The sequence below is a fragment of the Cherax quadricarinatus genome, chromosome 79 (assembly GCF_038502225.1).
Source record: "Cherax quadricarinatus isolate ZL_2023a chromosome 79, ASM3850222v1, whole genome shotgun sequence".
Classification (NCBI taxonomy): domain Eukaryota; kingdom Metazoa; phylum Arthropoda; class Malacostraca; order Decapoda; family Parastacidae; genus Cherax; species Cherax quadricarinatus.
The window spans coordinates 5,389,573-5,417,442 of NC_091370.1; the positions used below are offsets into that span (position 1 = coordinate 5,389,573).

The following is a 27,870-nucleotide window of genomic DNA, read 5'->3' on the forward strand; positions in this document are numbered from 1 at the left end:
CTTACTATACTCCTATCTCAAACTTTTTACAAGCCTTTTATATAAGTAACTAATTAAGTTTGTTTATTTAGGTATATGTACACATAAATGCTGTTAACGCAAATTATCATATATAGTAACGTGTGTGTGAATTACCTAGGATAACCCTCAAAAAAAGTCAGTCAAGCTGACTAATTTCAATTAGATTTTAATTTTGACAGTGGCCTTCAACGCCCATACACTTTATAAGCATATATATTTAATACATTATATGAATTTAAACTAGAATAAAGCCATAAATTCGAACACTTTTTCTTATTTCCATTTACGTCAGTCCCTCTTATTTATTCACTCACATCTACATACATAAATGTACCTTTAAATTAAAAATATGAAAATATCAACTTTACATATACAATTTCAAGCAGGTATATATATATATATATTTTCAAGATATATATTAACTTACGTTCATGGTGTACGATAATTAACCTATGTATGATACCACTTAGCAAATATCAAAGGATTTTTAACCAGATTTACATACATATGGTTTCTTAAAACACTATTAATTTCAGCAATTATTTTCTAACCAAAGCGTTTTTTACCTATATTTCAATACGAATAACAAATTAAAAATAACTAGATGGACAATTTAATGAAAATGGGAGTGTACAGGTACACGTAAATACAGTTATCATATATAGTAATATATGTGTGTAAATTACTTAAGTTAGCTGAAAAAATGGCCAGACAAAGTGACTTATTTCCAGTGGACACAACTGTGCTCCTGTAGCTACAACTCGTGGCTCAACTGGTAGCGGCTTCAGTTCATACATTCAGAGGTCGGGATTCGATTACCAGATGAGAGGAACCTGGAGGTCGCTATCTACCTACCTACCTGGAGTCTACCAGGAGGTCGCTACCTACCTGGAGTCTACCTGGAGGTCGCTACCTACCTGGAGTCTACCTGGAGGTCGCTACCTACCTGGAGTCTACCTGGAGGTCGCTACCTACCTGGAGTCTACCTGGAGGTCGCTACCTACCTGGAGGTCGCTACCTACCTACCTACATGGAGTCTACCTGGAGGTCGCTACCTACCTACCTGGAGTCTACCTGGAGGTCGTTACCTACCTACCTGGAGGTCGCTACCTACCTACCTGGAGTCTACCTGAAAGTCGCTACCTACCTGGAGTCTACCTGAAGGTCGCTACCTACCTGGAGTCTACCTGAAGGTCGCTACCTACCTGGAGTCTACCTGAAGGTCGCTACCTACCTGGAGTCTACCTGAAGGTCGCTACCTTCCTGGAGTCTACCTGAAAGTCGCTACCTACCTACCTGGAGTCTACCTGGAGGTCGCTGCCTACTTGGAGTCTACCTGAAGGTCGCTACCTTCCTGGAGTCTATCTGAAGGTCGCTACCTACCTGGAGTCTACCTGAAGGTCACTACCTACCTGGAGTCTACATGAAGGTCACTACCTGCCTGGAGTCTACCTGAAGGTCGCTACCTTACTGGAGTCTACCTGAAGGTCGCTACCTTCCTGGAGTCTATCTGAAGGTTGCTACCTACCTGGAATCTACCTGAAGGTCGCTACCTACCCGGAGTCTACCTGAAGGTCGCTACTACCTACCCGGGGTCTACCTGAAGGTCGCTACCTACCCGGAGTCTACCTGAAGGTCGCTACCTACCTGGAGTCTACCTGAAGGTCGCTACCTACCTGGAGTCTACCTGAAGGTCGCTACCTTCCTGGAGTCTACCTGAAGGTCGCTACCTTCCTGGAGTCTACCCGAAGGTCGCTACCTACCTGGAGTCTACCTGAAGGTCGCTACCTATCTGGAGTCTATCTGAAGGTCGCTACCTACCCGGAGTCTACCTGAAGGTCGCTACCTACCTGGAGTCTACCTGAAGGTCGCTACCTATCTGGAGTCTACCTGTAGGTCGCTACCTTCCTGGAGTCTACCTGAAGGTCGCTACCTACCTGGAGTCTACCTGAAGGTACCTACCTACCAGGAGTCTACTTGAAGGTTGCTACCTGCCTACCTGGAGGTCGCTACCTACCTTTCTACCTGGAGTATACCTGGAGGTCCTCCCGAGGGTCAACACCTCCGCGATCCAGTCCTTGACCAGGTCTCCCGGTGGATGAGGGTCTGATCAACCAGGCTGTTACTGCTGGTTGGACCTCTTCCTAGGAAGAGGATGTAAGGTTCATAATCTGGGATTTTCATTCCACATTTGATCCCTGTGAAGTTCTTTAAGATCCACTGTCCTAGAACTACTCTTCCCCTCCTCGGCTTAAATCTGATTGCCTTCCTTTCCCCCAGGCACTAAATGACCCTTATGGGTTTATCGCTTCTCCACCACTGAGCTACATGCGCACATTTAATGTTACGGAGGATTCCATTTTGCCGGCCATAACTGACCTTGTTATTAATATTACTGAGCATAAATAACAGCTTGAAACAACGTGTTGAAGATTATTTTGTTAGAATTAACAACCCGAAGGGTTAGTAACCCAGAATAAACAATATAGACATATTAGAATATCTAGACTATTTCAATTCTGGGTCCTTAAGAGCATGTTTAGATTTTTTTGGGCAATAAAGACTGTTCTTGCCTGTTTGTTTTTACCCTGGAGAAATTTGCACAACGTCCCCTTCTGTTGTGCGTTCCTGCACGGACCAGACATCAAATTTGTGATTCTCTCCTCGTAGGTTGATCCCTCGCCTCAGGCACCAGTCTGCATGTATAAAACGGTGTCTGGCGTGTGGATGGCATGCATTACTTCGTTGTATTCATGACTAACAAAATCGTAATAAACGTTTGCAAACAAATCACAGAATGGGTGGGGTTCGAACCTATGGCCTGTGACTTTTAGGACTCACGTGCCATGGGTTCAAATCCCACCCGTTCCCTGATTTGATTTGGTGTAGTTAGAGGAGCAGAAGTATGCTCATCGTGCCTCGTCTTTCAGTGTAAGTTGCTAGTGGTTGTATTTATGACTCTCCCGCAAGGAGTTATGGTCAGAGTTTTAATCATTTTTTATGTGGTATCAGGGGCTGGGCCGCGAAGTTTTGATAGTTGAACAAATTACAAAGGTAATGAACCATTCACGCGTCTACACCTGATCAGAGGTAATGCCGGAAACCTTCTCTCAATGCATACACGGACTAGGGAGCAACGTGTTGCCGTTCACTGACTACTATTTGGATTCATGACCTCAGCGCATATCGTCGAGCAACGAAGCAGCGAGTGGTGTGCCCACTGTGAACATCAGTTAGTTTAATTAATATCTTTATTATGCACCCAATACCCATCCTGTGGGAGGTAGTCAAAAGATTACAGAGGTACATAATGGGTCCAGGGACTGGACCCTAGCAGATGGTTGAGTTCCCATCTGTGCATTACCTGGTGGGCTGTCCTGCCACGACGCCTCGACGCAACCTCCTCTTCCTCCCACAGCAGACTGCCGGACAGACCCGGAAAGACAGGGACTCGCACCTTGTGTATCTTGTAGTCAAGAATTTGGATTATTATTATTATTATAATCAAGGGGAAGCGCTAAACCCGGAGGATTATACAGCGCCTGGGGGGGGATGTGGAAGGCATTCAGGCTTAATTCGGGGAACTGGAGGACAGATCCAATTCCCTAAATCAAGAGCCCCTCACCAACATCAAGGAACCTTCCTTGAGGGGTCAAGAATTTGGAGTATACCAGGAGAGGGCTTCGGGGGTCAACGCCCCCGTGGCCCGGTCTGTGACCAGGCCTCATGGTGGATCAGGGCCTGATCAACCAGGCTGTTACTGTTGGCCGCACACAACCCGACGTACGAACCACAGCCCGGCTGGTCAGGTACTGATTTTAGATGCCTGTCTAGCGCCTTCTTGAAGATAGCCAGGGGTCTATTGGTAATCCTCCTTATGTATGCTGGGAGGCAGCTGAACAGTCTTAGGCTCCTCCATGTTGCTCCCGGTCATCGCTTGTCACCTGCCGCCTCGATAAAAAAAAAACTGATGACACAAATAAATGTTGTTTGTTGTAGGCAGGACAGTGTGACCAACAGTGTACAATCAGTGTGTAGGGAAGTGCCCCTCACCCCTCTCCCCCGGGCATGCTCCATGTGTAGTAAACACTGACCCTCTCATAACCCCTCACCCCTGCGCCTCAGCCATACAACTCTCCCACCTTACCCACCCAACTTTCAGCGCCACCCCAAATGTAGAGGGTACTTTTTCCCTCCCAGCCCACGATGTCAGCGATAGCAAAGGGTGTGTCGGCTCACAGGAACTTCCACTGCAGAAAAAAAAGGCAATAGCAAACAGTATGCATCCTTCCAATTCAGTGACACACCGGTATACAGCTGATATAGCGGTGTGCAATTGACGGGCAGGAAGTATACCTATCTCATGAATTCAACTTTACTACGAATTACACAACATACACATACGCGTATTTAAATTGCACCAAAGTGGATAGGCCACTCACCTTTAAAACCCCACCACCCTCCCAAACCTTTCCAACATTCCATCCTTCTTCCTCCCTCATCTGGTCAGAACCTCACCTCACCTTCCACTACAGGGACAGCGCCGTGGAGTTCGACCGCGAGGCAGCTATCAGGTGTGCCACAGACAGTGTCCACTCAGTTCTTAAGTTTCAACATCCGTGCGCACGGTGGATGCCTGGGCACCCGGAGGGCTCCAGGTGGGAACAACCAACAGCCACCCTCCCAGCAGACAGAGGTAACTGGCGCGCCTTCACCTTTACAGAGGGCCTGGAATCTGCAATCAAATTGGCGTCCACCAGGACTTTGACACGTCCCCAGGGCAGCTCTTCCTCGGGCTGCTAGCGGAGTCGCTGACCTCTTGGGGAGGGTCGTTGGCGCTCCTGCAAGCAGCAGATCCTGACGCAACCTGCTGATGTTTGCAATGGCTGTCTGGCTGTTCTGCCGAGGAGGGGTAGGCACCTAGCAACATCTGTTGTTGGGGCAATGATACATTCCCTAGAATGTTTGTTAATTGCTCATTACTCTGTAATTTGTTTATGATTGTAACCATGTACGGGCGTGTTTATGATTCATTACCTTTGTAACCTGTCATGAGTGTGAGCAGCTTTACCTGGAGCTCGTTACCTTTGTAACTTGGTCATGATTGTAACCAGATCTAGTTCATTACCTTTGTAGCTTGTTCAGCTATCAAAACTTTGGGGTCCAGTCCCTGGACCCATTATGTACCTCTAATCTTTTGACTACCACCCACAGGATGGGTATGGGATGCATAATAAACATATTAAGTAAGTAAACTAAACTAAACTCCAGTCACGGTATTGTGCCTTTTTGTATTTTTTTCTAGAAAGATTATTATTATTATTATTATTATTATATAGATAAGTGCTTTATCCATAGGGGCTATACAACTCCCGGAAAATGGGAGTGGGGAGAAAATCAAGTTTAATCCGAGGAAGGAAAGGAATGCTCCAGTTCCTGTGATCAAAATCCATCCCCAGTATCCAGGCACCGGCCGCCATGGAAGAAGTTACTATGGTAGGCGTTTTCCATGATTAATAATTTTCCCAAACGTGGCTCCATGATCAGGATTCTCAATAAACTAATGAGCATTATTATTATTATTATAATCAAAAAGAAGCGCTAAGCCACAAACTAATGAGCAAAAAAAAAAAAAAAAAAAAAAAAAAAAAAAAATTAAAACCAAAAGTTTGAATTTTGGAAAACATGGGATCACTGAAGACAAGGTTTCCAGCCGTACGATAATTATCGTACATGTACGAAAATTTTTTTTATGGTATAAATCGAAGAGTGATTTATATTGAATACTGCTCAGTAATTTAATGTTCCTCATACAGGATATATATACACCGAAAAGTGTATTTCTCTCATCATCTATATCTGAGACGCTCTCGCCTCACACACTGAGTGTCCGTGGTTCAATCCCCGGCACGGGTGAACACATTGGGCATGTTTTCTTATATCTGCTGTACCTGTTCACCTAGCAGTATGTAGGTACCTGGGTGTTAGTCCACAATGGAAATAAAACAGTCTTCGATGATGCACTGACTGTCTTGGGTTATTCAGGGTGACTAACACTCCAGGTTAAAAATCCCATCAAAATCTTGTCTCATAATTACCAGCAACCTTAGTGACCCTCGTGTGGTAGATAGGCTTCAAACTCCATTGACCAACCATTGAAAAGATTATATTTTTATCTGAAGCTTGGAGATTTATACCTTGTTTAAAGCAATGGAGGATAAAGAATTAAAATGAAGATTTTAGGGATAATAATGATTTCTTGCAGTTTTAAATTTTTCATAACTGATTTATTGATCTGTGTTAATTTTAGTATAAATGAAGAGATGTATGTATGTATTTTTATGATTTAACAGAGACGCCAATGGAAGTAAGTCACAGTGACTATATCTGGAGAGGGTTTCGGGGGTCAACGCCCCCGCGGCCCGGTCTGTGACCAGACCTCATGGGGGATCAGGGCCTGATCAACCAGGCTGTTACTGTTGGCCGCACGCAAACCGACGTAGGAACCACATGACAGGATGGATAATGAGAACCTTCAAAACTAAGGAGGCCAAGCCCATGATACTCTTCAGGTCACTTGTTTTATCTAGGCTGGAATATTGCTGCACACTAACAGCACCTTTCAAGGCAGGTGAAATTGCTGACCTAGAAAATGTACAGAGAACCTTCACGGCGCGCATAACTGACATAAAACACCTCAATTACTGGGAACACTTGAAGTTCCTGAACCTGTATTACGTAGAACACAGGAGGGAGAGAAATATGATTATATACACCTGGAAAATCCTAGAGGGACTAGTACCGAACTTGCACACGAAAATAACTCACAACGAAAGCAAAAGACTTGGCAGACGATGCAACATCCCCCCAATGAAACACAGGGGTGTCACTAGCACGTTAAGAGACAATACAATAAGTGTCAGGGGCCCGAGACTGTTCAACTGCCTCCCAGCATACATAAGGGGAATTACCAGCAGACCCCTGGCTGTCTTCAAGCTGGCACTGGACAAGCACCTAAAGTCGGTACCTGACCAGCTGGGCTGTGGCTCATACGTTGGATTGCGTGCAGCCAGCAGTAACAGCCTGGTTGATCAGGTTCTGATCCACCAGGAGGCCTGGTCACAGACCGGGCAGCGGGGGCGTTGACCCCCGGAACTCTCTCCAGGTAAACTCCAGGTATTTATTCACCTACTATTACTTGTTTGACTTACTAAGTTATTCGCCTACTCTTGTTTGCTTGTTTGACTTACTTATTTACTGCCTCTGAGTCAATGGTTGTAGTGTACAACAACTTGTGTAGAGAGTGTACGAGGTATTAGTACTGTTGAAAATGGTGTAAAATACCGTCAAGGTGAAGGTAACGACACATGTGCAACAGTTGGTAACTTTATTGGTGAAATGTTTCACCTACACAGTAGGCTCCTTCAGTCAAATACAGAGGCAGCAGATGTAGTAGTGAAATGAAGATGATGTAATCAGGCCATTAACTTTGGAGAAAAGGTATTTGAGGTGGTCAGTCCGTCAGTTTGATGACCACCTCAAATACTTTTTCTCCAGGGCTGATGGACTGATTACATCTTTATTTTTACTACTACATCTGTATTTGACTGAAGAAGTCTACCGTGTAGGTGAAACGTTACATCAATAAAGATACCCAAGTATTGTACTTGTGTTAATGTTGTAGTGGTGATGGTGCAGCACCTGGCGTCCTCCACGCCGCCATGAAAGTTGTTCCTCACGTCTTATTTCAGATTTCTGTGGTCATGAATGAGGTAGGCTCTAAGCTTGATGTTATATTGGAGGGTATCCGTCAGTCTGAGGATTACCTGCTGCAGAAGAAGAGGAAGATAAATCAAGGTTAGTACAACTGAACCTGTTTCAAGTTTTGTCCCCTCAAGGAAGGTTCCTTGATGTTGGTGAGGGGCTCTTGATTTAGGGAATTGGATCTGTCCTCCAGTTCCCCGAATTAAGCCTGAATGCCTTCCACATCCTCCCCCCCAGACGCTGTATAATCCTCCGGGTTTAGCGCTTCCCCCTTGATTATAATAATAATAATAATTCAAGTTTTGTCAATCGTAGCAGAAAATATGGAAGTTGTTATATTTTTTAAAACTAGTTTTTTTTCCATTTTTTAGTATACTATTTCTAAACACTTATTGGCACTATGTGTGATATTGGAGTTAAATAATTGAGCATTGATAAAATATAATGTGAAATTGTTATATTTTTTTCACGAGGCTTCAACATGCTGATGGCGTCCTTGGAAAATATGTATACCTGGTGAGGGTTCCGGGGGTCAACGCCCCCGCTGCCCGGTCTGTGACCAGGCCTCCTGGTGGATCAGAGCCAGATCAACCAGGCTGTTACTGCTGGCTGCACGCAAACCAACGTACGAGCCACAGCCTGGCTGGTCAGGAACCAACTTTAAGTGCTTGTCCAGTGCCAGCTTGAAGACTGCCAGGGATCTGTTGGTAATCCTCCTTATGTATGCTGGGAGGCAGTTGAACAGTCTCGGGCCCTTGACACTTATTGTATGGTCTCTTAACGTGCTAGTGACACCCCTGCTTTTCATTGAGGGGATGTTGCATCGTCTGCCAAGTCTTTTGCTTTCGTAGTGAGTGATTTTCGTGTGCAAGTTCGGTACTAGTCCCTCTAGGACTTTCCACATGTATATAATCATGTATCTCTCCCGCCTGCATTCCAGGGAATACAGGTTTAGGAACCTCCAGTGCTCCCAGTAATTGAGGTGTTTTATCTCCGTTATGCGCGCCGTGAAGGTTCTCTGTACATTTTCTAGGTCAGCAATTTCACCTGCCTTGTAAGGTGCTGTTAGTGTGCAGCAATATTCCAGCCTAGATAGAACAAGTGACCTGAAGAGTGTCATCATGGGCTTGGCCTCCCTAGTTTTGAACGTTCTCATTATCCATCCTGTCATTTTTCTAGCAGATGCGATTGATACAATGTTATGGTCCTTGAAGGTGAGATTCTCTGACATTATCACTTCCAGGACTTTTACATTAGGATTTGGCTCTATTGTGTGGTTGGAATTTGTTTTATACTCTTATTTAGTTTTAATTTTCTCACTTTTTCATATCAGAGTAGTTGAAATTTTTCATCATTGAACTTCATATTTTTTTCTGCGGTCCATTTGAAGATTTGGTTGATGTCCGCCTGGATTATTGTAAGATCGCCAATCACCTGGATACCCATGAGTTACACAACCCAGGGCAACATGGGTTTAGAGCAGGTCGCTCCTGCCTGTCTCAATTACTGGACCACTATGACAAGGTCCTGGATGCTGTAGAGGATAAACAAAATAGAGATGTAGTATACACAGACTTTGCAAAAGCTTTTGACAAGTGTGACCATAGTGTAATAGCGCACAAAATGCGTGATAAGGAATAACAGGAAAAGTTGGTAGATGGATCTACAACTTCCTGACAAATAGAACACAAAGAATAATAGTAAACAGTAAAGTCTGAGGCAGCTACGGTGAAAAGCTCTTCAACAAGGCACAGTGCTCACTCCCATTCTATTCCTCATCCTCATATCTGACTTAGACAGAGATGTAAGCCATAGCTCTGTGTCTTCCTTTGTGGATGACACCCAGATTGACATGACAGTGACCATCGAAGACACTGCAAGACTCCAAACAGACAAACCAAATCTTCAAATGGGCCATTCAAAACTATGAAGCTCAGTGAATGGAGATTTCAACTACTCAGATATGGAAAACTTGAGGAAATTAAAACTGTATCAGGATATACAACAAATTCTAATCATACAATAGAGCAAAAAAGTAATGTGAAGGACCTGGGAGTGATAATGCCAGAGGATCTTGCCTTCAAAGACCACAACAATGTATCAATCGCATCTGCTAGGAAAATGATAGGATGGATAATGAGAACCTTCAAAACTAGGGATGCCAAGCCCATGATGATTCTCTTCAAATTGCTTGTTCTCTCTAGGCTGGAATACTGTTGTACACTAACTGCCCCTTTCAAGGCAGGTGAAATTGCTGACCTGGAAAGTGTACAAAGAACTTTTACGGCACACATAAGTACAATAAGGTACCTAAATTACTGGGAGCGGTTGAAGGCCCTTGATTTGTTTTCCCTGGAGAGCAGACAAGAGAGATACATGGTAATATACACTTGGAAAATCCTAGAGGGATTAGTACCAAACTTGCACATGAAAATCACTCCCTACAAAAGCAAAAGACTCGGCAGGAGATGCAACATTTCCCCACTGAAAAGGAGGGGTGCCATGTTACACTGAGAGGCAACACAATAAGAGTCCGGGGCCCAAGGCTGTTCAACTGCCTCCCAGCATACATAAAGGGGATTACCAGTAGACCCCTGGCTGTCTTCAAGAAGGCACTGGACAGGCACCTAAAGTCAGTACCTGACCAACCGGGCTGTGGTTCGTACGTTAGTTTGCGTGCAGCCAGCAGTAACAGCCTGGTTGATCAGACCCTGATCCGCCATGAGACCTGGTCTCAGACCAAGCTGTGGGTGCATTGACCCCTGAAACCCTCTCCAGGTAAACTCCAGGTGTCTTCAATGGAGGACACTATCATGCAAATTCGGGTGTCATCTGCAAAGGAAGACATGGTGCTGTGGCTTACATCCCTGTTTGTGTCACATATGAGGATGAGGAGCAGAATGGGAGGGAGTACTATGCTTTGTGGAAGAAAGCTTTTCGCAGTAGCCACCTAAGACTTTACTCTGTTTTCTACTATTTGTGTTCTATTTGTTAGGAAATTATAGAGCCATCTACCAACTTCTCCTTTATCGCGCATTTTGTGCGCTATTATGCCATGGTCACACTTGTCAAAGGCTTTTTGCAAAGTCTGTGTATAGTACATCTGTGTTTTGTTTGTCTTCTAGAGCATCCAGGACCTTGTCATAGTGGTTCAGTAGTCAGGACACCCAGAGGGTGTTCCAGGCATTGCACTGCCATCTACCAGGTGGTTTCTTCAATTGAATACAAAGTAGCTAAAACTGGAGATAGCTGCAGCAATTTAGATGTAGAGATGATGTGATCAGTGTATCAGCCTTGAAAAGTGTCCAGTATAAGAGACTGATTACCTCGAAACTACTTCAAGACTGATCACATAGTCTTTACCTCTAAGTTGAATCAATCAGTGCAGCACCTGGAACACCCAGAGGGCGTTCCAGGTGTTGCACTGCCTGCCAAGTCGTGGAAAAGAAGGTACCAAACTGTTGCATGTCTTACTCATCTACTTTACAGTAGAAAAGGTCAGGGATTTGTGAGACCAGGGAGTGTTGCATAAATCATACTCTTCTACTTGTGGGTAGGTAAGGTCAATTATTGTGAGAGTAAGAGTGTGGCATATGTCTTACTCATCTACTTATTGCACATGTATCTAATTCTTCAACTTGTTGGTGTTGTATACCAGTGATGTTACAATACAAATGCAGAGGTGACTATTGTATTGGTGACAGTTGAAGTAGTGGAGATTTTGAGGCATTCAGTCCTTCAGCCTGTCACTTTCAAGACTGAGGGACTGAACACTTCAGATCTCCACTTCTTCAACTGCCCTCCATATCCGCGGATTCCACTTCTGCAGATTCAACCAACTGTGGGTCGAAAATATTCAATCCATTAAAGGATATGATTCTCAAGTTCAATCCTTCAATGGAACGAAGCCTCCATGTCATCCGAGGAGGGATAACAACATGCCTACAACACTGCAAGATTTATTTGATGATACAAAGAAAAAGAAGAAACAGCTTCCTATAAAAATGTTTCTAACTAAAGCATCTGCAGTTGTGAAGCCTCGACCTTCAGTACTTGAAGATCCTCAGTCCTCAACCGAAACAATACCATATAACTATTTACATAATATTTACATTGTATTAGGTATTATATACAATGTAGAGGTGATTTAAAATACAGTACATGTATAAGGGAGGATGTGTGTAGGTTATGTGCAGATACTATGCCATTTTCATATAAGGGACTTGAACATCTGCAGATTTTGGTATCCTCAGGGTGGGTGGGGGTGGGGGGTGTCCTGGAACCAATCCCTCCCTGTGGGGATTGGTTCCAGGACTTTTTTGTGTCCTTGAACCCATTGTACAAAAGACTCCCGTATCTGCAAGGGATACATTCCAATTCGAACTTTACTAAAAAATCATCTTATCTCTCAATACAACTTCTAATTAGTTATATTATGTGAACTCTAGACTTTTAAACATCTGCCAATCCATGATATATTACTGCCTGAACCATTAATTGTAATATTGTTTTTTATTATGTGCAACATCAAGATTATTATTACAGTATTATAAACCTCCACCTTGACTACCTTGCACTGGTATTAAGATTCAGTAAGATTGTAATAAAGTTAAGCACTATTATCTTGTCTAGTTTTAAGTAGTTACTATGTACTAGGATTAGTCTGCCCAATATGCCCCAGCATGATAGTGGCTTTCTTTGTACTTGGCAAACCAAAATTGTAATTACACATTGTAGCCTTTACAAAGAAATAAATCTTTTTCTTTATATAAATACAGATATAAACATTTATTTCCTTGTAAAGTTTACAATGTTAGGTTTACATGTTATGAGATTTTAATGGAAAAGATGGCCACTAACATGCCTAGGCACTTCAGGCAGACTGATACCAATTCTTACGCTATTTTGATATAGGTTATATTTGATCAGTACATTTGAGCATATTAATAGGTCTATAATTAGATACCTTCTCAGTTAGGTACATACATTATTAGGTTTAAAAAAGTTAGGTAGTTGAAATCATTTACTATTACAAATGGTAGATTTAGTAATAGGATTCGAATTTTCTTGGCATGATACATTGTTTCTATTAAAGCCATAATGGGAGAGTATCATAGACAAACTTTGGATTAACTTAAGATTTAATAGGGCTAATTTAAGATATGGTAGGCAATAGCTATACAGTAGACTCCTGACCACTGAAGGCATCGTCTAACGAAAAATTGCCTAACGAAGCTTTTTAATGTAAAAATTTTGGCCTGACCAACGATGAAAAACTCGACTAACAACATTTGTCCCGAACACGTCCACGTGTCCGTCTGGCCTGAGCACGCCTTAGCTGCCATGCCCTCAGTTAGTGTGCCAGTGTTTACAAGCCAGTGCGGTCGCTTCCACACATACATTCAGTACATTTTATATTCCAGTGTTTTTAGTGCTTGCAACTGCTAAATAAGCCACCATGGGCCCAAAGAAAGCTTCTAGTGCCAACCCTGTGGTAAAAAGGGTGAGAATTACAATCGAAATGAAGAAGGAGATAATCACAAAGTATGAAAGTGGAGTGTGTGTCTCCGAGCTCGCCAGGTTGTATAACAAACCCCAATCAACCCTCGCTACTATCTTGGCCAACAGAAAGGCAGTCAAGGAAGCTATTGTTGTGAAAGGTGCAAGTATGTTTTCAAAACAGAGATCGCAAGTACTCGAAGATGTTGAGAGACTGTTGTTGTTGTGGATAAACAAGAAACAGATATCAGGAGATAGTATCTCTCAATCAGTTATATATGAAAAGGCAAGGCAGTTGCATGACGATTTAATTAAAAAAATGCCTGCAACTAGTGGTGATGTTATTGAATTTAAGGCCAGCAAAGGTTGGTTTGAGAGATTTAAGAATTGTAGTGGCATACACAGTGTGGTAAGGCATGATGAGGCTGCCAGTTCGGACCAAAAAGCAGCTGGAAAAATATGTGGAGGAATTCAAGGAGTACATAGACACTGAAAAATTAAAACCCCAACAAGTGTTTAATTGTGATGAAACGGGCCTCTTTTGGAAGAAAATGCCAAACAGGACCTATATTTCACAGGAGGAAAAGGCACTGCCAGGACACAAGCCTGTGAAAGACAGGGTAACTCTCATGTTGTGTAGTAATGCTAGTGGGGTTTGCAAGTGAAGCCTCTACTCATGTATCACTCTGAAACTCCCAGAGTGTTCAAGAAAAACAATGTCGTCAAGGCTAATTTGTGTGTGATATGGAGGGCAAACAGTAAAGCATGGGTCACTAGGGACATTTTCTGATTGGTTTTATCATGTGTTTGGCCCAACTGTGAAAAATTACCTCCTGGAAAATAAATTTAGCCTCAAGTACCTGCTGGTATTAGACAATGCTCCTGCTCATCCTCAAGAGTTGCCAGAGCGAATTTCGGGGGAGTTGAGTTTTATCAAAGTGAAGTTCTTGCCTCCTAATACCACTCCTCTCCTCCAGCCCATGGACTGGCAGATCATTTCAGATTTCAAAAAAACTGTACACCAAAGCAATTTCAAAAGTGCTTTGAAGTGACCTCAGACACTCAATTGACCCAAAGAGACTTTTGGAAAGATCACTTTAGTATCCTCACTTGCATAAACCTTATAGGTAAGGCTTGGGAGGGAGTGACTGACAGGACCTTGAACTCTGCTTGGAGGAAATTGTGGCCAGAATGTGTACAAGAGAGGGATTTTGAAGGGTTTGGGGCTAACCCTGAGAAGCCTATGCCAGTTGTGGAGTCTATTTTGGCATTGGGGAAGTCCTTGGGGGTTGGAGGTTAGTGGGGAGGATGTGGAAGAGTTGGTGGAGGACGACGATGAAGAACTAACCACTGATGAGCTGCAAGAGCATCTGCAACAGCAAGAGGCCACAACTGAGGAAATTGCTTCAGAGGAGGGGAGAGAGAAATTGAGGAAGTTGCCTTCTTCAATGATTAAGGAAATTTGTACAATGTGGACAAAGGTGCAAACCTTTATAGATGAAAATCACTCTGACACGGGTATTGCAAGCCGTGCTGGTGACTTTTACAATGACAATGTTGTGCCCCATTTTAGGAAAATCTTAAAGGGACAAGAGGTACAAAGCTCTATGGACAGATTTTTGGTGCGACAGAGGTCCAGTGACTCTCAAGTTGTTCCAAGTGGCATTAAAAATAGAAGGGAAATAACCCTCGAAAAGGACTTGGTACCTAAAGTCCTTATGGAAGGGGATTCCCCTTCCAAACAATAATACATCTCCATCTCCCCTCCTCCCATCTCATCACTCATCACTACATCTTCAAACATCTTCAATAAAGGTAAGTGTCACTTATTCTTCATTTAGTACAGTATTTATTGTGCATGTATCCTTGTTTTTCCGTGTAGGAAAATGTATATTTCATGTGAAAAAAGTTTTTTTCCGTACTTTTGGGTGTCTGGAACGGATTATTAATTGGATTTCCATTATTTCTTATGGGGAAAATTAATTTGACTAACAATAAATTCACCTAAGGATAAGCTCTCTGGAACTGATTAATATCGTTGGTCGAGGGTCCACTGTATTTGGAATTGTATGTTTACAATCATTTGGGTGGGTGTAGGTGTAAGTTATGGGGGAATTACAGATAACAAGAGTAAGTCTATATTGTTTTGGATGTGTTCAGGATACAAAAAAGAGAATTGGGGGGTTTTCATTTGGTTAGCTGATGATGGGGTGTGTTATCTTTATCTTTTAAGGACTTGCCGTGGATACTCAAATCGCGGATAGTAGAAAACCCTATACATGTATAAATAAGTTCAATGCATACATATTACAAAGTTTAATTGATAAATTATACACAATAAGTGGAGAATTATTGCTTTTTCACTAATGGGAAGCACTTCATGGCTTCTCTTAGGCTTGAAGAATTGCCAGCTTTTCTACTTTTGCACTCTGGGGCCATTATTATGCAAAATTAAGAGGCATTTTTGGGCCACAGTAAACCGTGGATAACTGAAAACGCAGATACCGAATCAGTGGATACAGGGGTTCTGCTGTATTGTAGATATAAAAAGGACTTCAGAAAAAATATTTGGATTTTTTCTTGAAGCCATTTGGATAATACCCCATCTTTTCTAAGTGTGCATAAAGGTATTTTTTATTATGTAATATGGTGCAAATAGCTTCAAGGATGCATTGATGGTACAAAGACCTTCAAATATAAAATATGAAGCCACAATTCCCCGTGGCCTGGTGGCAAAAGCTCTCGCTTCATACAGTAAGGGTCTTGGTTCGATTCGAAGTGAGGGTTGAAACACTGGATGTGTTTCCTTACACTGGTTGTCCATGTTCACCCATCAGTGAAAACTGGGTACCTGGGTGTTAGTTGACTGGTGTGGGTCTCATCCTGGAACAAAACTGACCTAATTTGCCCAAAATATTCTGCATAAAAAGCAGCTTTATATATAGTAGTGTCATTGACATCAGCTAGGCTTGTATACCTTGTACATGTACTTGTAGAAATAGATATTATTATTATTATTATTATTATTATTATTATTATTATTATTATTATTATTATTATTATTATTATTATTATTATTATTATTGTTGTTGTTATTAAATTAAAACTTATCTTTCCACAGTTTAGGAGCATGCAAAGTCTAAAAACTTGCCTTTCCACAGTGGAGGAGCATGCAAAGTCTAAACAAAACCTTTTCTTTCCACAGTGGAAGAGAAGATAGCACTTCAGTGCACAGTGGGTGCCAAGGTTAAGAAGGAAATCAGTCAGCTGCAGGAGGAGCTGAAGGCCACCAAACTGCAGCTGTACACACTGGAGGAGCAGCTCGACACTGACCTCCTCCTCCATCACAGATTCCTTCACCATATCAAGCTGAATGACTCTGAGCTGGAGGATCAACTCCAGAGCTTGGTGAGCTTTCTAGTTTGTGCTTCAAATTCCATTTATTGTCTTCACTAATTATTATTATTATTTAATTATGATTATTGGTAGCAATGGTAGTACTTGGGGTAGTGGCAAACCCAGAGAGGTCATACAGTGCCTGAAGATTGGGAGGTAAGAAGATTTTGTTTGAATTATTAAGCCACAGGGTTAGTAACCCAGATAATTCAGTGAAGTTGGGATGTTAGCAAGGATTGTCTGTTTTATTTCCATTGGAGTTCTATAATCTGCTTCAGGAAAGTTACTATATATTATGCACAAAAATTGGAAGCACATTTTCGTTGCATTCACTGGGAAGTTACACCAAAGATAGTCTTTGTGTTGCCTTGTAACTCAAACAGCTTGACTTGCTTAGCTGCCTATATTGTTATAAACCTCTCTGCAGTACTGGTACCATAGGGAGGCAATGGGGGGGATGACCCCCCCCAAATTCCCTCAGGCCCACCCAAATAAAAACAGTAAAAATGCTGCTTCAAGACAAGTCCCCTATACCCCCTCTGTCAACCTGATTTCTACACCCTAAGCTCCTCTTGTATAAAATGTCTGGGGCTGTGTCTTTCTGTATGGATCACAATTCTTGGGAAATGGCACATTATTACATAATTATGTGTGATTGAAGGAATTGGAGAGTAGATCCAGTTCATTGAGTCTAGTCCTTCACTAACATCTAGGCACATCCCTCTTGAAGGTAGCATTTTACCTTTACCTTTGATATACCTTTGAAGAATTTCGAGAGTATATCTACTCTGAGCCTGGCCATGGGCCAGGCTTGTCTGGTGCTTGCCTGGTCAACCAGGCTGTTGCTGCTGGAGGCCCACTGCCCCACATATCCATCACAGCCTGGTTGATCTGGCACCTGGCGAAGATACTTTTCTAGTTTCCTCTTGAAGGCTTCTACACTTGTTCCAGCAGTGTTTCTGATATCTTCTGGTAAGATGTTGAAAAGTCTGGGACCCCACATGTTGATACAGTGTTCCCTTATTGTCCCCACCGCACCCCTGCTCCTCACTGGGTTTATTTTACACTTCCTCCCATATCTCTCACTCCAGTATGTTGTTATGGCAGTGTGCAGATTTGGGACCAAGCCCTCGAGTACCTTCCAGGTATATATTATCATGTACCTCTCTCTCCTTCGCTCCAATGAGTACATGTTCAAGACTTGCAGGCGTTCCCAGTAGTTTAGGTGCTTTACTGGCTCAATGTGAACCATAAACGATCTCTGTATTTGTTCCAGCTCCGATATTTCTCCTGCCTTGAACAGGGCCGTCATCACTGAGCAATATTCTAAGTGAGGGAGCACTAGCGATTTGAAGAGTGTCACCATCGGCATTATTTCCCTTGTTTTGAAAGTTCTCAATACCCACCCAGTCATCTTCCTGGCTGTCATGATCTTTGTCTTGTTATGGTCTTTAAAAGAAAGGTCCGCTGACATAATTATTCCTAGGTCTTTTACGTGTTCCTTACGTTCTATTTGGTGACCCTCTTGAGTTTTGTTTATGGTGTTCCTTTTGAGCTCTTCATTCTTTCCATACCTAAGCAGCTGGAACTTATCACCATTGAATATCATGTTGTTTTCCACTGCCCACTGAAAAACCCTGTTTATGTCTTCCTGTACTTTTTCAGTGTCCTCTACCGTACTGACTTTCATGCTTATTTTAGTGTCATCTGCAAATGATGATACAAAAGTGTGCTGGGTGTTTTTGTCTATGTCTGCTATGAGGATGAGGAACAGCAGAGGTGCCAGGACAGTGCCTTGGGGCACTGAGCTTTTGACCTCACTGATGCTGGATCTTGCCCTGTTCACTACTACTTTTTGTGTTCAAACGCCTTTGCAAAATCTGTGTAAATCACATCTGCGTTTTGGTTGTCTTCCAGTGCCTCCGTAATTCTGTCATAATGGTTCAGCAGCTGTGACAGACATGATCGTCCTGTTATTGGTATTTGAGCCATTCTAATACCACGAGAAATACTGTACTCATTCTAGTACCACGAGAAATACTGTACTCATTCTAGTACCACGAGAAATACTGTACTCATTCTAGTACGAGAAATGCTGTACTCATTCTAGTACCATGAGAAATACTGTACTCATTCTAGTACCACGAGAAATACTGTACTCATTCTAGTACGAGAAATGCTGTACTCATTCTAGTACCACGAGAAATACTGTACTCATTCTAGTACCACGAGAAATAATGTACTCATTCTAGTACCACGAGAAATACTGTACTCTTGTGGAGTACATGTCATTGTCATTCTAGTACCACAAGAAATACTGTACTCTTGTAGATCGTATGTCATGGTCATTCTAGCATGAGTGGTATTCTTGAAGATCAAGTGCCACAGGATTATTACTCCGATCCACAAAGGAAGTAATCCTACTGATTTAAACAACTATAGACCTATATCAAACTTTCCCCTTCTATCCAGAATCTTTGAAAAATTAAGTCACAAGCAAGTTTACTCCTACTTAGTATCCCACAACATACTTAACCCTTACCAGTTTGGATTTAGGCTAAGCAAAAGTACAAATGATGCAATTATACATGTGCTTGAACTTCTGTATGACTCGAAAAAAAGGAAATTCCACTGGGTCTCTTCATAGACCTATGGAAAGCATTTGATACAGTCGACCACGATCTCTTGCACCTAATACTTGAACATTATGGGGTCAGAGGACACTCACTAGATTACCTAAAATCATAGCAATAGTCACCAGTATGTATACACAAATGATTTTGCCTCCACCACACAACCTGTTCTTGTTGGAGTCCCCAGGGTAGTGTCCTTGGACCACTATTCCTTCTCATTTATATCATTGACCTCCCCAATGCTTCTAAACTACTTAAACCTGTTCTTTTTGAAGATGACACTACATATGTCTTCTCTCACCCAAACCAAACCATACTTAGAAACACTGTAAATGATGATCTGCTAAAAATATCCACTTGGATGACGACCAACAAACTTACTCTCAATATTGACAAAACCTACTTCATACTATTTGGAAGCAGAGCTGCAAATATTCAACTAAACATATTGATAAATGGTTCCCCCATTTCAAGGCACTGACAGCAAATTTCTAGGGCTCCACATTGACTGCTGTCTTAATTTTCAGATCCACATACAGCATATTTCCATAAAAATCTCCAATACAGTAGGCATTCTTTCAAAGATATGGTACTATGTACCCCAAACAGCACTTCTTGCTCTTTACCACTCTTTCATCTACCCTTACCTCACCTATGGTATTTGTGTATGGGGTTCAACCACAGCAAATCACCTTAAACCTTTAATAATCCAGCAAAAAGCTGCTGTGAGATTGATTACTAACTCCTGCGCCAAGCAACACACCCCACCACTATTTAAGAGCTTGAACCTACTTAACATACAAAATACTAACTCATATTATTGTGCCTACTACATACACAGAACATTATTCTTCAATATTAACACTCTTCTCAAACTCCTCGAGAACTACAACAGAACACGCTTGCATGACACAAGACACAAAACACTCTGATAGCCCTCATGCCCATCTCTCTCTATGTAATAATGCTATGCACATAAAGGGCCCTAAGATCTGGAATTCATTGCCTGAACATACAAAAGGGCCCTGCCTGCACACCATTTCAAGGCTCTGCTTAGAAATCACATCATCTCCCAAAATTAACCACACAAACACTGTATATTATTGCCACCAACAACTCAAAAATTCCTAAATATTTTAAAATTATTTCAAAATTTAATTGGTTCCAATCTCATTATGTAAAATGTGCCAAAATATAATGCTGTAACCTGTTAATCAATTCATCTCAATTATAAATTCAATTGTTGGTAAACCACTAACTACCTCTGTTGAAATATATAAAAACTGATGTTCAATTCAAACCAGCTATGTTATATATACCTAGTATTAAGCAGTCTGTTAGACATTAGGTTTAGTCTACCCAAAATGCCTGGGTATGATAGTGGCTTTCTTTGTACTTACCAAATCAAAATTCTAATTACACGTTGTAAACTATGCAAAGGAATAAAATCCTTAATCCTTATTTGTGCCTAAATATCCTTTCAAAAGTGAATGTGTTTTGATGCCAGTGAAAAGCTCCTGATCCACAGATCTGGATTTAACATCCACTTGGATTAAACCTAATTGCCTTCCATTCCAGAGTAGATGTATGACCCCAACAGGCATAGGGGCTCTCCATGAGTATAATACTGTAAGTGAGTAAATATATGTTTTAATGGGTTAATAAAGTGAAGCTGGCATGCTGTAAATACTGTCAACCATCAGTGAGTGGCTGATAATGGTGATTGTAGTGGATAAAAATGAAATTGTATTAATGTTGGTAGAAGTACTGACAATATGTTAAGTAAAAGGACACAAATGCAACTAATGCAACATGTTAGTGTGGCAACGTTTTGCTCCTTTCAAGCCGTAGTGGCTTGACAAAGCTCCTGGAGAGCAAAACGTTGCCACAATAAAATATCGCATTAGTTTCATTTATGTCCTTTTACTGAAGATGAAATTGTGGAGCTGGTGATTTTTTCCAATTTTTCAATAGTCTGTTAAATTGAGGTTTATTAAATTGTGATGTACTACCTTAGTGATTGTTTTATGTGAAGCTGGTCAGTATCTTTACACTCTAAGGCTGCTTATCACTCTTTCTCTCTTCCTTTTTTTTTCTTTCTCCCTTCCCTTTATCCCCCTCCCTATCTGTCCCCCTCCCTCTCCCCCTCTTTCCCTGGCAAACAAACTATATATATATTGCACTGCAGGAATCTGAGGAGATGAGCCGGGAGGAGATGGTAGAGGATTTTGTGAAGAAAGCTGCAGAGTTTCACAACCAGGTGAGGCTGGATAATCCACAGATTCCCAACAGGAAGAAAGCCATCAAGCAGGAGCACCAGCATCTCCACCTGGAGGAGACCAGACTTCTCTGTGGTCAGTTAACTTGTGTATTACCAGTGCTTAGTTAAGCTCAAGGTAGTTTAATATCCTTATTATACACTCCATACCAATCCTGTGGGTGGTAGTGAAAAGATTACAGAAGTACATAATGGGTTCATGAGTTGGTGCACAAAGTTTTGATAGCTGAACAAGCTACAGTGGTAAGGAATTAGTTAGAATTGTAATGGGTTATTTTTGCAGACGTGAATTAGGTCAACCAATAGAAAAAAAGTTTAGGTGGTAATTCACTCTTTACACTGGGCAAAGTCGGGTATTTTTCCAGAATTGTTGGTTATATACCACTGTGGATAAAATACTTTGACATTTCTTGAACATTTCTGAGTGAGTTGCCCCTGAATTCAGCAGTAGAAGTGCTGAATTCAGAGAAAGACCTGAAACCCCCCAAAATTACATCAGCTACCCAAGCCCCTGAATAAAAATAATAATGTTAATAATACTGCTTTAAGACAAGTCCCCTATCATCCTCTTCCAACCAGATTGCCACCCCTATGCCAATCCTGTATAAAACTTCTGTTGCTGGCCCTGAGTAGGAAGTTCATAGCTCAGTGGCAAAAGATTTTATTTGGCTTATTAACCACAATGGTTAGTAACCCAGGATAATCCAATAAAGCTTCTGTCTAGCCTGTTTCCACTGGAGTCCTTTGATCCTCTTTCCCAGGACGTAACCCACAACAGTCAGGTAACATCTATGTACAGGTCCCCTTGCTTTATGCAAATTCACTGTATGCATATTTTCTTATTATGTGATGTTTTGTTTCTGTTGATAATTCCGTATACTGTACACACTTTATGGTCACAGTATGCTGTTTGGCACTGTTCACAAAACACTGAAGATTCTTAATATACCTACTTACTGCTGGGTGAACAGAGGCAATTAGTGTAAAGAAATATGTATGCCTAGAATCACTCTTGGGTCCTTCCTGTACAAGCCAAAGCACTACAGCTTGAGCCTTTGCCTCACACGTGAAGGGCCTGAGCTCAGTCCTGGGATGAGTGGAGATGTGGGCAGGTTTACTTACATCTTTCCCTGTTATCCAAGAAGTAAATTCTGTGTATACTACAAAAAATAACATGTATTACCTGGAGTGTACCTGGAGAGGGGTTTCAGGAATCAACACCCTCATGGCCTGGTCTGAGACCAGGCCTTTTGGTGATCAGGGTCTGATTAACCAGGCTGTTACTGCTGGCTGTACACAAACCGACATACAAACCACAACCCGGCTGGTCAGGTACTGACTTTAGGTGCCTGTCCAACTCAAATTCAATTTAGGTGCCTGTAACTCAGATTCAAAATAAAATTTTGAATTTGAGTTACTTGAGTGTAAGCCAACTATTGTGGGTGATATTCTGGAGAGGGAGGGGGGTGGTAGTACGCTATAGATAAGTACAGGAGGGCCCTGCTTGTACAGCTCTAAGGTTCGTGACCCCAAACAATAAATGAAAATTGCCAGCAAGTGGAAAAGAGTCATTGTTTCATTGTCATATGCATCTAAAATGCCTGCTAACATGTTTATACTATCACATATTAAATCCTCAGTATAGCTAGGCATAAAAAAAGATAAAAACAGTAAAATAAATACACAGTACATACAGTACTTATCGTAAAATATGGCGTGGGTTGTCCTTCCCTTACGCAGTGGTTGTATGAAAACAACAGTAATAGCAGAAGAGCGGTAAAAGCACCAAACATAATGAACGATGGCTCAGTTGAAAGCGAACAAAAATCTGGAACACCAAATAGAGGGTGCTGTATATACAGGGCCCTCCTGCATGGGCTTTGCAATACGCTGAGGTAGGACAATGTTTTGCCCTTGTATTTGACAGGGTTAAAAAAAAAGTTTACAAATCATGTCTATGGTACATCCAACAAAATAAGCAGACTCTTGGATGTCACCACTGCCTGGCTCCAGCTGGGTTACAAGCATCTTTGGCAGGTTAAATCACCTCCACCAGATGTAGACCAAATGAAATGTAAACTTGCCAGATGGACTATTGTCACACCTTGAGTCATTATGTACTGGAATGTGATCAGATTAATGAAATCAGAGACAACTCACTCAGAAATGTTCAAGAAATGTCAGAGTATTTTATCCACAGTGGTATATTACAAACCATTCTGGAAAAATACCCTGCCTGTGCTCATTGTAAATAATGTATTACCACAGATTTTTTTTTTTTTTTGCAGCCCAGCCCAGCCCCTGGACCCATTATGTACCTCTGTAATGTTTTTAACTATGACCAACAGGATGAGTATGGGGTGCATAATAAAGATGTTAAACTGATTAACACTGAAAAGCATGTGAAAATGACACATCCAATAATTAAGGTGCTTCATATGATCCTTTGCCTACCAGGAGCATTCTCAATCCAATACATTGACAAAGGGCTTTATCATTCCACTGGATTGATAGTCCTGTTGGGTTCAACATTTCCTTATTAAATGTCTTAATTACCACATGTCTTTTAACACACTGGCTGCCTCCCACTGAGGTGGGGTGTCTCAAGAAAGAGGAAACACATTCACCATTATTAATTAAATCACTGGCTTTTTAGGTATGTGCTGACATTACAATTCAGATAGTCCCCCAAATGCAACATCCAGGGTTAAAAAAAAAAATAGTTAAAATGTGAAAGGAAGCAGAGATAGTGAGAGGATTTGTGGGGACAGGTGATAATGGTGGGAGGATTACATATTTTATTCTTTCTACATCACTGAATCAGTGACTGAGAAATGAGGAATCAGGTTTGATCCACGGGTAGAGCAGCTCCAGTTCCTTATAATAATAATAATAATAATAATAATAAAAAACTTCATTTCTATAAGTACATGTACAAGGTATACAGGCCTAGCTGACAGCAATGACACTACTATGCAGAGCATTTCGGGCAAATTAGGTCAGTTTTGTCCCCTGGATGTAACCCACACCAGTCAACTAACACCCAGGTACTTATTTTACTGATTGGTAAACATGGACTAATGTTCCCACCTGTACTGGGGATCGACCCCGAGACATCAGGGTATGACCTGAGTGCACTACCAGTTGAGCTACAGGACACCTCAGGAGACCTCAGTGGCATCAAAATATCCCTTTTAAAGACATGGTGGGAAGGATGCATATTTAAAATAGCTACAACAGAATGCAGTCACAATACAAGGCATAAGGCACTATTCGACATACCTCGTGTCAGTCTCACACCATGCAAAAATGCAGTGCACATAAAGGGCCCGAAGAAATTGAATTCACTGCCTGAACTGATAAAAGATCCCCTGACTACATATAAATTTAGGACTTTGCTTAAAAATCAATTCATCTCTCAATACTAACCAACTTCTAATCAGTTTGGAGCAACTGGGCTCTGGTGGCCTGGTGGTTAACGCTTTCGCTTCACACGGCGAGGGCCTGGGTTCGATTCCCAGCCAGAGTAGAAACATTGGACGTGTTTCTTTCCACCTGTTGTCTGTTTCCCATCAGTAAAATGGGTACCTGGGTGTCAGTCGACTGGTGTGGGTCGCATCCTGGGACACTGACCTAATTTGCCCGAAATGCGGAGCATAACAAGGGACTTTCTATATAGTAGTATGTCATTGTTGTCAGCTAGGACTGTATACCTTGTACATGTACTTGTAGTAAATAAAGATATATTATTATTATTATTATTAACTCTCCCAAATATTATATTAAATGACCTCTAGGCTGTTAAACATCTGCCGATCTATAAAATATTACTGCTTGAACCATTAATTGTACGTAATATTGTTTTTATTATGTGCAACTTCATGATTATTATTCTTATAAACCTCTACCTTGACTACCTCGCATTAGTATTAAGATTAAATAAAGATTTAATAAAAAGTTAACCACTCTTATCTTGTCTAGATTTATGTAGTTATTATGTACTAGAGTTAGTCTGCCCAAAATGCCCCGGCATGATAGTGGCATTCTTTGTACTCAGCAAACCAAAATTGTAATTACACATTGTAACCTTTACGAAGAAATATAATCTTCATTCTTTATTCTTAACCCTTTCAGGGTTTGTGCCGTAGTTCTATGGCCTTGAGTTGAGGGTCCAAACCGTAGGTCTACACTATGAGCTCCACTCACTGATAAGCTGTGAGTGGTAAATTTGGGCCTAGATATGAGAGAATACATCTATGTGGTATGTGTGCACCACATAAAACAAATCCTGCAGCACACAGTGCATGATGAGAAAAAAAACAGAGACCGTAATTTTCGATTAAAACAGCGACTGCAGTGTTTTTTGTATGTTTTTTATAGTTGTATTTGCGATCTCTTGGTCTCATTTGATAGAATGGAAGATATATTACAGAAATAGAGATGATTTTGATTGGTTTTAATACTGGAAATGGCTTGAAACTGAGCTCAATGTAGCTGAAATGTTAAATTTTTGCCGATGTTCAAGAGTAAACAAATGACCTCAAACGTCTAATACATGCCAGCTGGTGGGTCTAATATATGTTCACAATTGTGGTGATGTTATTTATACAAGTTTTACAATATTGCATAACAGTAAATCTTCTATTTTTTGGTTTGAATGAAAATTCATTATGGGAATAAAAAATCAAAATGGAATTCATTTGTAAAGCCTGGAAACGTAACTACTGAACAGAGGAAATGGTAGTTTAGTGCCAGGAATGCCTGCATTGTTTATTCTGGACCCTATTTTGAAATTGGAATACACCTACCATCCGACTTACAACCTGCTCGACATACGACCACTCGACTTACGACCGTGTTTTTTATGCCAAATTTTTGGGAAATAAACAACTATTTGTGTTGCACAGTGTTTATCTTAAACCTTACAGTATAAAATACAGTACTAACAGCATAAAAAGTAAAGTAAAACATGAAATACCAAAATAAAACAATAAAGTCATTACAAAAATGTGATGTTGATATTCAGTAGTAAAGTTCAACTTATGTCCATTTCGACTTACGACCGGTTTCTCGGAACTGAACTCGGTCGTAAGTTGGATGGTAGGTGTATTTTGAACTTTGCGTTAAATTGGCCAAATTACCAATTTCCGATCACTTTATTTTGTAGTTGAAACAGTTGACTTGGCGATTTCTTGTGCTTAGTCGATAGAATAAAAGTAATGCTAGTGAAATAGCTAAGAATTTGGTTGACGGAATAATATAATGGCCTAAAATGGGAGTCAAAGTCAAAAAATTGCCGATGCGTAAATATCGCTGACACATCAAAATTCGTGAGAGTATAATTTCATCAATTTTCCATCAAATTTTGCACTTTTTGTTTTATTACCTTCAGAAAAAGATTCTCTGCCATTTCATCAGAAAAAATAACAAAACTTTTTTTTGAAAATTCTTGGATCCTGGTGCACACTTTGAAATTTGGCCTCTTGACCCTGAAAGGGTTAAAAAAGAATTAAGCAGTTATTTAATTCAAGTTGCTAATTTTTTTTTCCAGAAATCAAAGTGCTGGAGGACAACAAGAAAGAGGAAGAGTCACTTGAGAAAACAAAGCAGGAGCTGCAACCTCTCATACATGAGCTACAGAGATTTGTGAATGACTGGGAGCCAGACCTCAGGAACCAGCTCATGTTAGCTCATCATGAGAGGGACCAACTCATGGACCCCAACAGTCAACCAATAAAACGGTAGTAGTAATATAATGATGGGGAAGAGCTAAATTTCAAAGGGTCATGCAACATCTGGGAAATGGGAGGTAATCAGGTTTGATTCATGGAAGAGAGAGAGTAGTTTCAATTAATTGGATCATCAGCTTACAGAAATTCCCTTGAAAGATAGCAACTTGTTAACTCTCCCTCTTTTTTTTTTTTTTTTTTTTTTTTTTTTTTTTTTACACAGGGTTTGACAAATTCAAATTCAATTCAATTCAAAGTTTATTCTCTACAAGGATTACAATGCTTAGTTTACAGAATTTGGTTATTGTGTGGTTTACATGTAGTAAAATAATAATTACAGAGTGTACCACTAGAACACCTAGCATGGCTAGGCATTTCGGGCAGACTTAGTTTAATTCTTAATTTTAAAATATTACAAATTATGAGGTAAGTTGGTATTATGGCTAAGTGACTAAATACTAGTTTGTGAGTTTAGCAGTGTGAATGCTTTTGATTTGGCACAGTACATAGTTTCAGTATTGGAGTATCACAGGATTCATTATTTTAAGAT

General features: G+C 41.0%; 1 protein-coding gene across 5 annotated transcripts in view; it reads left to right on the forward strand.

The window, feature by feature from the left end:
• Positions 1 to 7,385: 7,385 nt before the first annotated feature.
• The window catches only part of LOC128702751 (putative uncharacterized protein MYH16), a 64,186-nt gene continuing 43,701 nt past the window's right edge, over positions 7,386 to 27,870 (forward strand). The window contains exons 1-5 of one of the 5 annotated variants that reach the window (XM_070101840.1): positions 7,388 to 7,645; positions 7,773 to 7,878; positions 16,490 to 16,692; positions 21,502 to 21,667; positions 27,143 to 27,332. In XM_070101840.1, the coding sequence (XP_069957941.1) occupies positions 7,785 to 7,878; positions 16,490 to 16,692; positions 21,502 to 21,667; positions 27,143 to 27,332 (653 nt within the window). In that variant the 5' untranslated portion in view covers positions 7,388 to 7,645; positions 7,773 to 7,784. Of the gene's footprint in view, positions 7,879 to 16,489; positions 16,693 to 21,501; positions 21,668 to 27,142; positions 27,333 to 27,870 lie in introns of all 5 variants that reach the window. The other 4 variants (XM_070101841.1, XM_070101839.1, XM_070101842.1 and 1 more) reach the window with 4 other exon arrangements.